Source organism: Macadamia integrifolia, chromosome 9, assembly GCF_013358625.1.
Source record: "Macadamia integrifolia cultivar HAES 741 chromosome 9, SCU_Mint_v3, whole genome shotgun sequence".
In the NCBI taxonomy this organism is placed as follows: Eukaryota; Viridiplantae; Streptophyta; class Magnoliopsida; order Proteales; family Proteaceae; genus Macadamia; species Macadamia integrifolia.
This window is the reverse complement of record NC_056565.1, coordinates 41780336-41792453: the sequence shown is the minus strand read 5'-3', so window position 1 is coordinate 41792453 and position 12118 is coordinate 41780336. Positions and strand designations below refer to the sequence as shown.

The following is a 12118-nucleotide window of genomic DNA, read 5'->3' as shown; positions in this document are numbered from 1 at the left end:
TCATTTGATTTAAAGTCGGTTCTAAGACATTCTTACCATCACTTGAACCAATAGCTTGGTCATGCAGGTCTTATTATATCACATTGACCATGGCAAATAGAAGTAGCAGTTAGGGAAAAGACCACTGACCGTGTGAACCCTCTCACATCATAAAATCAGCTGTTCCTCCCTGCCAGAAGAAGAAAAACAGCTTCTGTTTTCAGCTCCTACCAGGGTTAATCTGATGACCAGACAAACCTAAGTTCTCTTAAGCGGCACATTTTTTTTTTTTTTATTCCTCTTTTCCCTTCTACTTCTACGCGGTACAAGAACCAGCAGTTCTAGCGATCCATTAAATAGCTTATACCAATGCCAATAACAAAGCATTGCCTATATCCAAGAAACCCATTGCAGATAGTTGCCTTAAGGGAGGGAGCATTGTAAAGCAGCATTCTGGCTGGAAAATAACACAGTAAAAGAAATTATTAGAGTTTCAATTAGCAAAAGAGTTTCAATTAGCAAAGGTTTCTTGAATATTAGCCCATGGTGATGAGCCCAATGATAGGCCAACTTAAGTTTTCATTAGTGCAGAGAATGCATCCCAGAAGTTGAATATGAACTGAACCTGCATGAATTTTCTTTCCTACATCATAAAATTTGTGCACCAATATAATCAATTGATAATGAATTAAAGCGCAAAGCAGAAGCTGTCAGAATGGGATTGTTCTAGAAAAATAACTGAGACACTCTTCTTCGCAGAGTTGCATGGAGGGAGGCACAATGACCAAAATTTTCACAATGTCATGTTATTGAATAAGATAACATAGACCTTTATGACATGGAATTCATAATTGACAGCAAAGCCCCCCCCCCCCCCTCCCCCCTCCCCCCTGCTAGGATGCAAGCTTGAATTGGAAAGAAAACGAAGCAGACCATCTCATATGTCCTTTAAGACATCAAACAGATCACCATGGAGATAATCATTATCAACTAAGCTGACCAAGAAGTACGTGATTTGCACCTGCCAATATCAGAAGATATTAGCTTGAAATAGTAATCCTTTCCCAACTATTCGGCTCAACTGAAAAATGCTAATTTGAAGGCAGGATACAATAAGGAAGATTACCTCCTCTAGTAGTTTTCTTGATGGATCCCCTTCCGGATACAAGCATGCCCATCCCTTTGTCCAGATTTCAAATGCCTCATCCTTCCACACCATAAAGCTTGCAGGATCCACAACAGTTGGTTGAATGATCTCCTTTGCTGGGAAGACTCCCCATGTCACTGCATTCACATCACTAGAGCTGACATTAGATATCCACCTTCCTTCTTTGCTCACGGCCATGTAGGTTAGAGACGGGAAAGCCTTGCATTTCTCAACCAGTAAATTCAACTTGTCCTGGGAACAAAAGAACTCCAGGTAGGCCTTCTGGTAAACATATCCACCCGGCCCACCCCATCCTGCCAAACACATTTCGTATGTCCCATTAAATTGGAAAGGAAAATTTTAAGGGAATACAGGCAATCAAAAGCATGCTTTGATGGGGATAACCAGCTGAACAAATCACTAGAGGATTGAAAGGACAGACCACAAGACAATCATCTCAAGAAACGAACTTGGGACCTAATGTTGTAAGAGATACTCCATACAAAAGACTCTTTAATTTTATCCCAAAAAGCTTAAGAGAAAAAAAAATTTTCATTTTTTTATTTTAAATTGACAAACAAAGAAATTCCAACTCCATAATAAGTAGCATATGACATTTGAAGAAGTAAGAACTTTTCTGAAGAATAGCTAGCTTCAGGGAATATTATACAACAACTAACTGCAATGATCTATATTGCAAATCGAACTAGGGGCCGGATTAGAAGATTAGTATACGAATTCCCAGGTTACTTTATCTCCGAAGCTTCGCATGAGCAAGCCAAGCTACTCACTAAGACTACCCAAGCGACTTAGGTTTCTATAGCAATGATCTATATTGCACATGAAATATTTTATAACTTCAAAATAAAATAAAATAAAAATCTGTAATTAAATAAAGGGCCGATTACAGCAGAGGTACTCAACAGTTAAGAAAACTACGTTTAGGGGTACCTCATGTTTGAAATATTATGTTATTCTTCATTTAACCAATATCATTTAAGACTAGAAATATTTCCAACTTTTCCTTCTGGCCCATTCTCTCAACTCCACTTCCGACCTCTGCTCTCATCTCTTACCTCCGCACCACCTCTGCCTTCTGCCCCCACACCCAACCCCCCCACACCCAACCCCACGCCCTTTGCCCAACCCTCTGCAACCTTCTATAAATATCCCCTCACCTTCTCTACTTCGTTTCATTTACCGACTACTTTTTCTTGGTCTTTCTCTCTCCTCGGGTTAGAGTTTCTAAGCTTAGATTTATTCAAATTCTCTCTCTGTTCTCGTCTCGAAATATTTCTTCCTTGTTTACAAAGATTTTAGCAATGGCGCAGGAGAATGCTGCAATCATTGATGGCCAGACCCGTGAAGGCAAGAACAGAAGCTTCAAGGCCGTGAGCTTTTCTGCAGAAGTGAATGATGTATCCTAAGAGGAGGCTGATTAAAAGTCCCCCTCTCATCTTGAATTACTGAAAGACAACCCCCACCCCATTGTTGAGTTTATTTACCAAAATACAGTGGGTGACAAAACAGGAAGCATGCAATTGCAGGTGGAAATAATGAATATGGAAGTTCCATCATTGTAAATCTGAAATTTATAGCAGAAGTTTCAAGACTTCATTAACAGTTAAAAGGACAGAAAATCCCAAACACCATATACAGGTTAGCATCCAAATTTCCTACTTTCATAATTACAGCTCATTACCCACATGTACTGATCAATAACACCTGACTTTGGGAAATGAAACCCCGGCAATCGAAGCTCTTCGACACTTTTCCTTCTTTCTATCCAGTAAAACATAACCCGCCCCACCCCCCTCCCTTGATGTTCGCTTGTCCCTGTCTCAAGACTGAAGTCTCTCAACCCAACTATAGTGCCTCCCAGCCTCATTTTCCTAATATTAGGAACAAAACTTTCTGGACTCGATTTCCAGTTCTGCCAAATTCCAACTCCGATCTTAAGAAACAACAAAGCCACTAGTACCACACAACATTAAATACAAAAGCCCCCCATGATGCAGGACCACTTCCTTAGACAGGGCCCAACCTATTTTAGAGCCCCCGACCGAGAACCCAGCCCAAATTGGGATTTTGGTCTAGTAGGATACATTAGACAATTGTTTTCTTTATTGGGATGGTATTATAATCTTTTATTTATTTTGTTTTATTTTGTAGGGTTATATACATAGGAGATTAGATTTATTTTCCAGTTTCCCTATTTGAGCTTGTTTCCTAGTTAAATAGGTTTCCTTGTTAGTTGGGTTTTTCACTTTTATATAGCTTGTACCTACAATGGATTTTTCAGATTAGATAATTGAATAGAATGAAAAGTTGAGTTGAAATCTCACGGTTGTGTGGAGCAAGGCAGGTGGCCTTCTACTACTACTACTCCTCTTCCTCTATGTGATTCTCTTCCTCTCCTTCCCCTTGTCTCAGAGATAACAGTAGCGCCCCCACACCCACCCCCCCAAAAAAAAGGCTGGTGTCGATCCTAGCCTTCCTCATCTTGTTTTCCTTTCCCAATTTTCCTCTTCATTCTTCTGCTTCTCCTTCTTCCCCCTTCTTCTATTTTCTGTTTCTGTATCGTTACCCTGTCCAGGTCATTATGAATAGAGAGAGCACTCGATCTCTTCTGTGGACTTCAAGATCTGGGGATTAATTCCTTCCACAGGGGCCACCTTAACCCTAGAACCATACCCTTTTACTTCTCCTATTGTGAGATTCATACCTTGAATATCAAACCAGTCCTGCAACTACTGCTACCTACTGTCTCAGGAATTTATCTCAGGGTCATTGCTTGCTTTCTGAGGCTTTCTTTGGGTTGTACTCCAGAGAGCTGATGATCACTAACTTGCTCCTAAGCATAGTTATCAAGGCGTCACATTGCCTATGCGATAATGCGGTCCAGCCTTACTGGCGCCTTGGTTGCCTAGGCAACAAGTCATCGCCTTATATTTGCCTTCCTCCCTCGCCTTGGGTCGCCTTATGCCTTGATCCTAAGATTTCCCGACCTTTGAAGCTCCATGGGAAAAACCAGTTTAACTCAAGGGAATACGCCACTGCTGTTTTCTGTTTTGATCTCAGGTTGAAGACAACCTCATCTTTGTGGGTTGGTATTTGATTTCTATGGGAAATTTTCTATAACTCCCTTATCCAATATTTACTCAAAACTCCCCTAACCAAACTTTCACATCTGATTCCCCCAAAAAAGTAAACTCCTACCTCTGCTTTCTCCCCTGATGTTTGAAAATACCCAAATTAACCCTTTTTTCCCATGATTCAACCGTCTCATTTTTTTTATTCAGATTAATCATTTCAGTTTTATAAATAGAAGTGGGACTCACTTCTTATTTCTTCTTGTTCTTTCTCCGAACGAAGCGAGCCTTCCCTGCCGCTACAACCACCTCATCTCTCACCCCTGCTTCCCCCCCACCGCCCTCATGTTCTAATTAAAATTCTCTCTCTCTCTCTCTCTCTCTCTCTCTCTCTCTTTTCTTTTCTTTTCTTTTTTTTTTTTTTTTTTTTTTTTTGAGACCATTGGAAGAGAAATTAAAGTTCTCTGTCTTGGAAGGTGAGGAAATATTGGTTTTGTGTCTCAATATATCATGAATTGCCAAACGGGACCTGAGGGGAAGCCAGATGGTTTGACTAAAAAGTTTGTTACGCCTCCCTCCATGCATACCCACTTTCTCATTTAAACCTACATCCATCGATTGAAATCTCCACAATCACAGCCAATTGTCCATTCAAGCTCTGCAAGTCAATCTTCTCCTGCTCTCCTAGATTTACTCTCCTACTCTTTCTTCCATTCTAATCCTTCTTCTTGGTGGTAATTCGGTTGCTGCTCTGCTGTGAGCCTGTGAGTGATATATTTCATCTGTAAGGATGATAGCTTGTGAAATTCTTGAATTACTAGCTTAAGGCTTGGAGATTGAACAGAGAAATGTGTTCAGCAAGCCTTTGATGAAGGGAAAAAGCGACTGTTTGTTCAGGATAAATCACTACCCACCATGTCCAGATGTTCAAGCTCTAAATCGTCCCGATATGGTTGGATTTGGAGAGCACATAGGCCCACAAATAATCTCAGTTCAACAGTCGAAGAACACTTCAGACCTGGAAATCTCTCTTAGAGATGGGACTTGGTCCCGGTTCCACCTATCCAGAGCTCCTTCATCATCAATGTTGGTGATTCCCCGTAGATACTGAGACTTTCTACTTCTAGGTATATTTAATGGCTTTCTCCATCATCTCGTTTTCCACTTTCAATAACTGATTCAGTCCATAAACTTTGCAAATTGAAATTCTTTTACTTTCTTTGGAAAGAGGGGATGGGTTTAAGGGGAACAGAGCAGATAATCTAATGTAGGAGTAGGTAAGAGATTACTAACCCCCACAAGTATAACCCCAAATACAAAAGTAATTCCCCAACAAGGTACTCAATTGCAAGAGAATAAGACCCAAGGAAATATTACAGTAAAATAACCAGCAAGTACAGCAGTAAAGAGAACCAAAAGGCAGTAGCAAATCACACCCAAAAATCATACCCAAAAGTAGGAGAGAGAAACATGCGATAGGGGTTCAAAGAGAGAGGTGCGGCTGGCTCAAAACAGCTCCAATGGGGCTGCAACTTGGATCGAGTGTAGGCCCTGTTGTGGAAACAAAAACCTAAAAAGTTGAACTGGTTCTGATGGCTGGTTGAAGAGATCCACAAAATCTTGATTTCAGCCCTTGGAGAGAGAAAACTGAAGGAAAACTCAATAGCTGCTGCTGGGCCTTGATGCTTGCTGCTGTAACAGAGATCGAGGATCCCTCTTGTAGCCTGGAACAACCTCTGAGGATACCTTGCTGATCAGAGAACAGAAAAGTAAAGAGATGGAGATCGACCCATCTCCTATTGGAACTAGGATTTGCTGATCGGTTCTGATTTCTAGAGACTTATGGGCAGAATTAATAAAATAATAGTAACAGCAATAACAGAGGACTAATGGTGATCGAAGGCAAGCATAAAAGAAGAAACAAGATAATGTGGGGGCGGAGTGGCTGTCTCAGCCAGGGCTTCTCACCCACAGCTATCTCGGCTGTTCTAACAATTGACTGCAATATTCTCTTTATTCAAATCTGCAAATAATTGTACAATAAGCTCCCCTATTTAAAGAGGGCAGGGCCTTCCTAATTACAGTCATACTAAGACTAGGACTAAACCTATGTGGAGAAATAGCGTCCTAAAACAAATTGGACTAAACATACCACTTCACTAATACCCATTAAGGGGACAAATCGATGTGCCCAATGGGCCTCTACTTATTAAAAAAAAAAAAACTAATTAAATAGCATCCTAATCGATGGGCCCAATGGGCCCTTATTTCCAAATAATGACTTAACCACTCAAGTGGTCTAAGTGGAGGTCGATTGGGCCTTCTTGGCTGGCCCCTTCTTCCTCTCATATCTTCTTCCATAATATGAATCTACATCATAATCGGAGTAACTCTTCCAAACATCCAATACAACCATCAGGTCCACCAACACCCCCCCCCCTTCTTTATCAATTCAACTAAGCAAGCTTCATTGATGAGTTCCCTTCAATGTTTTGGGGACTAGGATTGAACATAGGTACGGCGGTGACGAGAAGAGTAGGGAAGAAGGGGTGGGGGGCGGTGGGGTTTGGGATGGAGGGGAAGGTGAGGGAATGCAGCAGCAGGAAAGGTGAGGCGGTGAAGCAGCAGGGGTAGGTTCAGCTGCGTCTAGAGAAAGAAAGGAGGAGGTGGGTCCTACTTCTCTTAATAAAACGAAAATAATTAACTTAATAATAAAAATAAATTGAGACAGTTGAATTATAGAAAAATAGGGGTAATTTGGGTATTTTAAGTAGGAGAGGTAGGAGTATACTTTTTTAGGGGAATCAGATGTAAAAGTTTGAGTAGGGGGAGTTCGAGTAAATGTAGGGTAAGTACAAGGGAGAGAAATTTTCCCGATTTCTATTTGTTTGATTTCCTTAAATACCTTACCTTTATTCCTAATCTTCCTCTATCCCTTATTCTATTTTGGTTCCAAGATAGCCCTCCCTCTTTAATTTATACTTCCTTTCTATCATTTTCATTGTCTTCTTAAGTTACCTTTAAGATTCTGTTTAAATTACCAAAGTGCCATCCCCTTGTAAACATGGAGTTATTTACAGAATTGCCAATTTCTTCCTTATTTTGCCTAGTGTACATTTGGAAGGGCCCATGGCGAACCCAAATAGGGTTTTTCAACCCCGGGATCACATCACCTCAAGTCCCTATTCTCCACCATCAACATACTACATGAAGAAAGGAATATGACTACAGTTAAGAGTCATAAAATCACTCACTACCAATTACCAACCCCTTAAGATAAAAAAATTGGAAGAAGCATAAACCCAGATCGAGAAGTTCAGGGTTGCAGCACAATGGAAGAAAAAGCTCTCTCAAACTCCAAGTTTATCTCCTACATATGGCAATTCTTGAGCAGCACTGAGAATAGGGGTGGGCAGTCACTTTGTCATCTTGTCTCCAACTAATTCGATGACCCTGATGCCTTGTAAGCCTCCTTTTCTCTCGTCTCCTTTGGTATTTCCACAAGTTCTCATTCTTGAATAGCTTGACTTGTTGGTTTATACAGTTTCTTCACATCATCTCTTCTGTTTTACTCTCTTATTTATTTATTTATTTTGAGCTGTTGAGATCTTTCTTGTTTCACCGCATTTTTTCGCATTTTGTATGATTCACTGTTCTCATGTTTACTGTTGGAGTTGGGGGAGGAAGAACAGGGGGGGGTGGGAGAGAGATATTGGGGGTGGGCATGGAGGTAGGAGTGGGTGATGCAGTTGCACGATGGACTTAGAGAAAAAAAAAATCTTTTGATTTGATTCTCTTTGGATTTATAAACAATTTCTTTTGTATTAGTTAGTTTCTAATTTTATATTAGTTTCCATTTTAAATTAGTTACCATTTTGATACTTTGAGTTTTCTTTTATAAGCCATGTAATTCACTAGTAAAGACAGATTTGAAGTTTTTGGAATGAAATAATTTGAACGACTGGTTTAATGGCTGATGACTGTGATTGTGTGACCCCCCCTGCTTTTCTTCTTCTTCTTCCTTACATTCTTCATCTTCCTCTGTAGTTCTTCTTTTCTTCTTCTTCTTCTTCTTTTCTCTTTTCTCTTTTCTCTTTTCTGATTGTATTCCCTTTCTCTGTTATTGGGCGGTAATTGCAGTCCCAAAGGAAGTGGATCGATCTCTTTCATGAGAGATCTGTTTGAGTCAAGCCTTTGATCGAAGGTAGCCCTCCCCTGGGCGACACAAATCCTAGAACATCCCCTTCCAAAACTGGGTTTTGCTGTGAAGAAATCCAAATCAGATTCAGGTCTGACTTTGCCATCGCCATATCCAGTTGCAGGCTCGAAACCCATCAGATCTGGACTGTCCAGGGCTTCTAGTGCTGGAATCTTGGAGGACCTGTTGTTGTCACCCTACGCCTGATATTTCAAGCCAAACCGAGACCGATCGGCAGAGCTCCATCGAATTGAAGCTTCTCACTATCGTCTGCCCTGTTTTGGCCAAGAAAGAAGAAGCCCCAATTGGGAGTTAGTGTTTATTTCCCTTTACTTTGATTTCCTATTTTACCCTTATGTTTGCCTTGAAATCTCCCTTATCCCTTACCTCTATTTTTGCTTCCTAGTTTAACCCCAGCAAATAATTCTAATTCCCTTTACGTCCCATCTCCCAAGTAGCCCATTATAATTTCTGTTTATTTACAAGACTGCCACTGCATCTTGGTTATTTAGTTCCCTTTATTTGGGTGGGCCATTAAGCGATCCGATTCCTGTTCTTGGACCTCAGATCCGCATCAGTGGGGGGTGGGGAGAACTGGCTACAGGCAAAGTTGGAAATATTTCCAGTCCTAAACTGAACTGGCTAAATAAAGAACCCCAAGCGTGCTATTTCAAACATGAGGTACCCCAATGTAGTTTTCTTAGACATTTGGGTACCTCAGTTGTAAATTACCCTTAAATAAATAACACTTTTAAACATGAGCTAATATTCTATTTCATCTTCAATCAATTCACAGGATACACATAGAGAATGTAAGTACACAAATCATGGGAACAAATTCTCCTATGCATGGTGAGACAAGGCAGATAATTTTCATATAAACAGGATAAATTTCAATAATGCAACATCAAGAACTATTTTATATGAAAATGGCATATGGACTAGGAATTTAATTCTCAATAGCACATTCTCAGGACAAGATGGATATTTTCTACAATCAATTTCACTTACCAACAGATGGAGTATCAGATTTCTCCCCATTGACTGCTGGTTGACTATTGATTGTGAGGAAACCCTTCAAGTTGACATTAGCCAACTGTTCATTTATGATCTTTGTCTCTGGTTGTAGCCCATCTAACTCTGACCATGGACTGCTTCTAAGTTTCCCAAGGCAGAATTTCATGAATCTCTGGCACGGTAGAATACATAAAAGGGCCATAGGCCTATTAGCATTATATGAAATTACACAAAACCAAGTGCCATTTGAGAATAAGACATTAATTGAGAAGTACCTCATGAATATCTTCAACAGATTTCAGTGAGATAGCCCATTCCTCATGAAGCTTCTTGTCACGTGAACGTGGTCGCATAAACTGTAATATGAAAAAATAATAGGAAACAAATCCAGTAAAGTGACCATTTGACCTGGAGGCCAAGAATTTAAAGGCTCGCAATTGTGTGCAGGCACGATTGTTTTCCCTTACTGTAATTAAATCCAAGAATTTGTAACTCTTTTGAGGAAAAAGCTAGCTAGGGGAGGGTTTCTTAGAGACACCATGTATCTCCGACCCTATCCAATTAAAAAGTTCTCTTTTGGCTTTGACCTTTGGACTCTTGGGTCAGTAGCCTTCTCTCATTCTGTTCACCCCTTGTGATGGTTTTGCTTTTACTTCTAATAGTAGTTACTTATCAAAAGAAGAACCTAAAATCTCAAGGGGAAAATAAATTAACTAAGCAGAAAAGTTTGAGCAGCTAGCATATACATCAAATAGAGAATAGCTGCCCAGGCCCTCGTAATGATCATTCTAAACTCCAGAGAGATTTGATACCCATGCAATACATGGATATCATTCAGGGTTCCAGCGCTCCAGTCCAATCAATGGCCCTCAGAGTTCAAGCTCTCCAGCCCAATCAACTCAACTCCACTCAGCCTATCCCACCCAGCTACATGGATCTTCTTTCTCCAGTCAGCTCTGTTCAAAGACATAGTAGTTACTAGTCTTAAGCTGTGCATGTTTTGTCACCAGATCTCCAAGGGTCATCTTAGGATTACCCCTGGTTCTTTTAGCTACTCTATTCTGAATAATTTCAATGTTCCTTATTGGAGCATTCAAATTCCTCCGTTGGACATGTCCATGCCACCTCATATGAAATACTCTCAACTCATCATTTATTGGAGCTACTCTGAATTAGCCCTGATTCTTTTAGTCCTTATTTTATCTTTTCTAGTTTTACCACTCATCCATCTCAACATCCCCATTTCAACTCCATTTTTTTTGTATAAGTTGTTTCTTTATGCTCAAATCATACAATTGTATTATAAATTCTTTGAGTTTCAAAGGAAATGTCAATTACACAACACCCTGGACATGCCTCATTTCATCCACCTACTCTAATTCTTTGTGCAACATCATCCTCTATTTCTCCGTTTATTTATGATTGAACGTAGGTACCTGAAATTATCACTTTGCGGCATCTTTGTGTCATCAATTTTCACTGCCCACTTTGCGGTATCTCTTACTTATATCCACATATGTACTCGACACCCTTCTCTTTTCTAGTACATGCTAGATTAACTCTCTAGAGACTCTGTCATAGGCTTTTACTAGGTCAATAAAGGCCATAGGGAGATCCTTCTTACAAACTCTAAATCTTTCCATGAGCCTCCTAAATAAGTAAATAGCATCGGTAATGGATCTACCATAGTTGTCACGGCGTCAAATTGATCCAAGGCAGTAAAGGGGTGGCTAATCAATTTGGTGATGAATCGCCTGTTATGGCGTTGCCATGGCGGTCAAATCACCCATGTGTCATTTTTATTTTTCCTATTTTCTCAAGTTATTTAGTATGCTACTTCTTTATTTCCCCTATTTTCTAAAGTTATTTAGCATGCTACAAGCCTACAATATATACCTTATAACATATAAAACCAACATTAAGCAACATCAAGTCGTCAAAAAATCAACATAGCCAACAAGACATTATCATAAATTTGTAAAAAAAATTATATGAAACAACATATATGACGTATCACAGTAAACATTGTTAAAATATGTTGCAACAGAAGAGAACTAGAAAATATCCATCGAATTAACAATTTAACACAAGTATATTGGGAACCAGTAGCACATAGACTTACCTTGCTTAATGTTAATACAATCCACAATACAGAACATGGTTCTTAATCATGGAAAATCTGGTAATTGAAGACCACAATCATGACTGCTAGAAAATTTGCATCAATGAAAAAGGCAATACAACATTACAAAAAAAAAATTCCAAGGACAGCAGCTACTCGCATGGAAGGAGCAACCTTGTTCAATATCCCATTAATAGCAGTGTGCCAGTGTGTGTGTGAGTGAACTAAGGAAGAGGAAGAAGAAGATTAGAAGAAGAGAAGAAAAGAAGAGAAGAAACTGATTAGTAGCAGAAAAAGAGGAGGGGGGAAGAGGTGAAGAGTCGAACAAACCAGACTACCAGAGGCAACAGACAAGGAAAAAGAAGATTAAAAGAGGAGAAGAAGAGTCAATACCTCATACCATAGGCAAGGAAGAAGAAGGTTAGAAGAAGAGAAGAAGAGTCTTGCTACAAGATAGAAAAAAAAAATCTAAAGATAGCAGCTACTCGCAGCCGCAGGGCAAGAGCAACCATGAAAAAGGAAGAAGAGAAGAACAGAACAGAAGAACAGAAGCAATAAACCAG

The 12118-nt window shown here is 39.8% G+C and overlaps 1 protein-coding gene across 3 annotated transcripts in view; it reads right to left on the bottom strand.

Annotated features, from left to right (window-relative positions):
- Positions 1 to 649: 649 nt before the first annotated feature.
- Positions 650 to 12118, bottom strand: part of LOC122089196 (probable methylenetetrahydrofolate reductase) — a 45845-nt gene continuing 34376 nt past the window's right edge. For all 3 annotated transcript variants that reach the window (XM_042658738.1, XM_042658736.1, XM_042658737.1), the window contains 4 exons: positions 9709 to 9789; positions 9428 to 9605; positions 1106 to 1440; positions 650 to 1000 (listed from right to left, as the gene is read on the bottom strand). In XM_042658738.1, coding sequence (XP_042514672.1) covers positions 917 to 1000; positions 1106 to 1440; positions 9428 to 9605; positions 9709 to 9789 — 678 coding nt within the window. In that variant the 3' untranslated portion in view covers positions 650 to 916. The remainder of the gene's footprint in view (positions 1001 to 1105; positions 1441 to 9427; positions 9606 to 9708; positions 9790 to 12118) is intronic.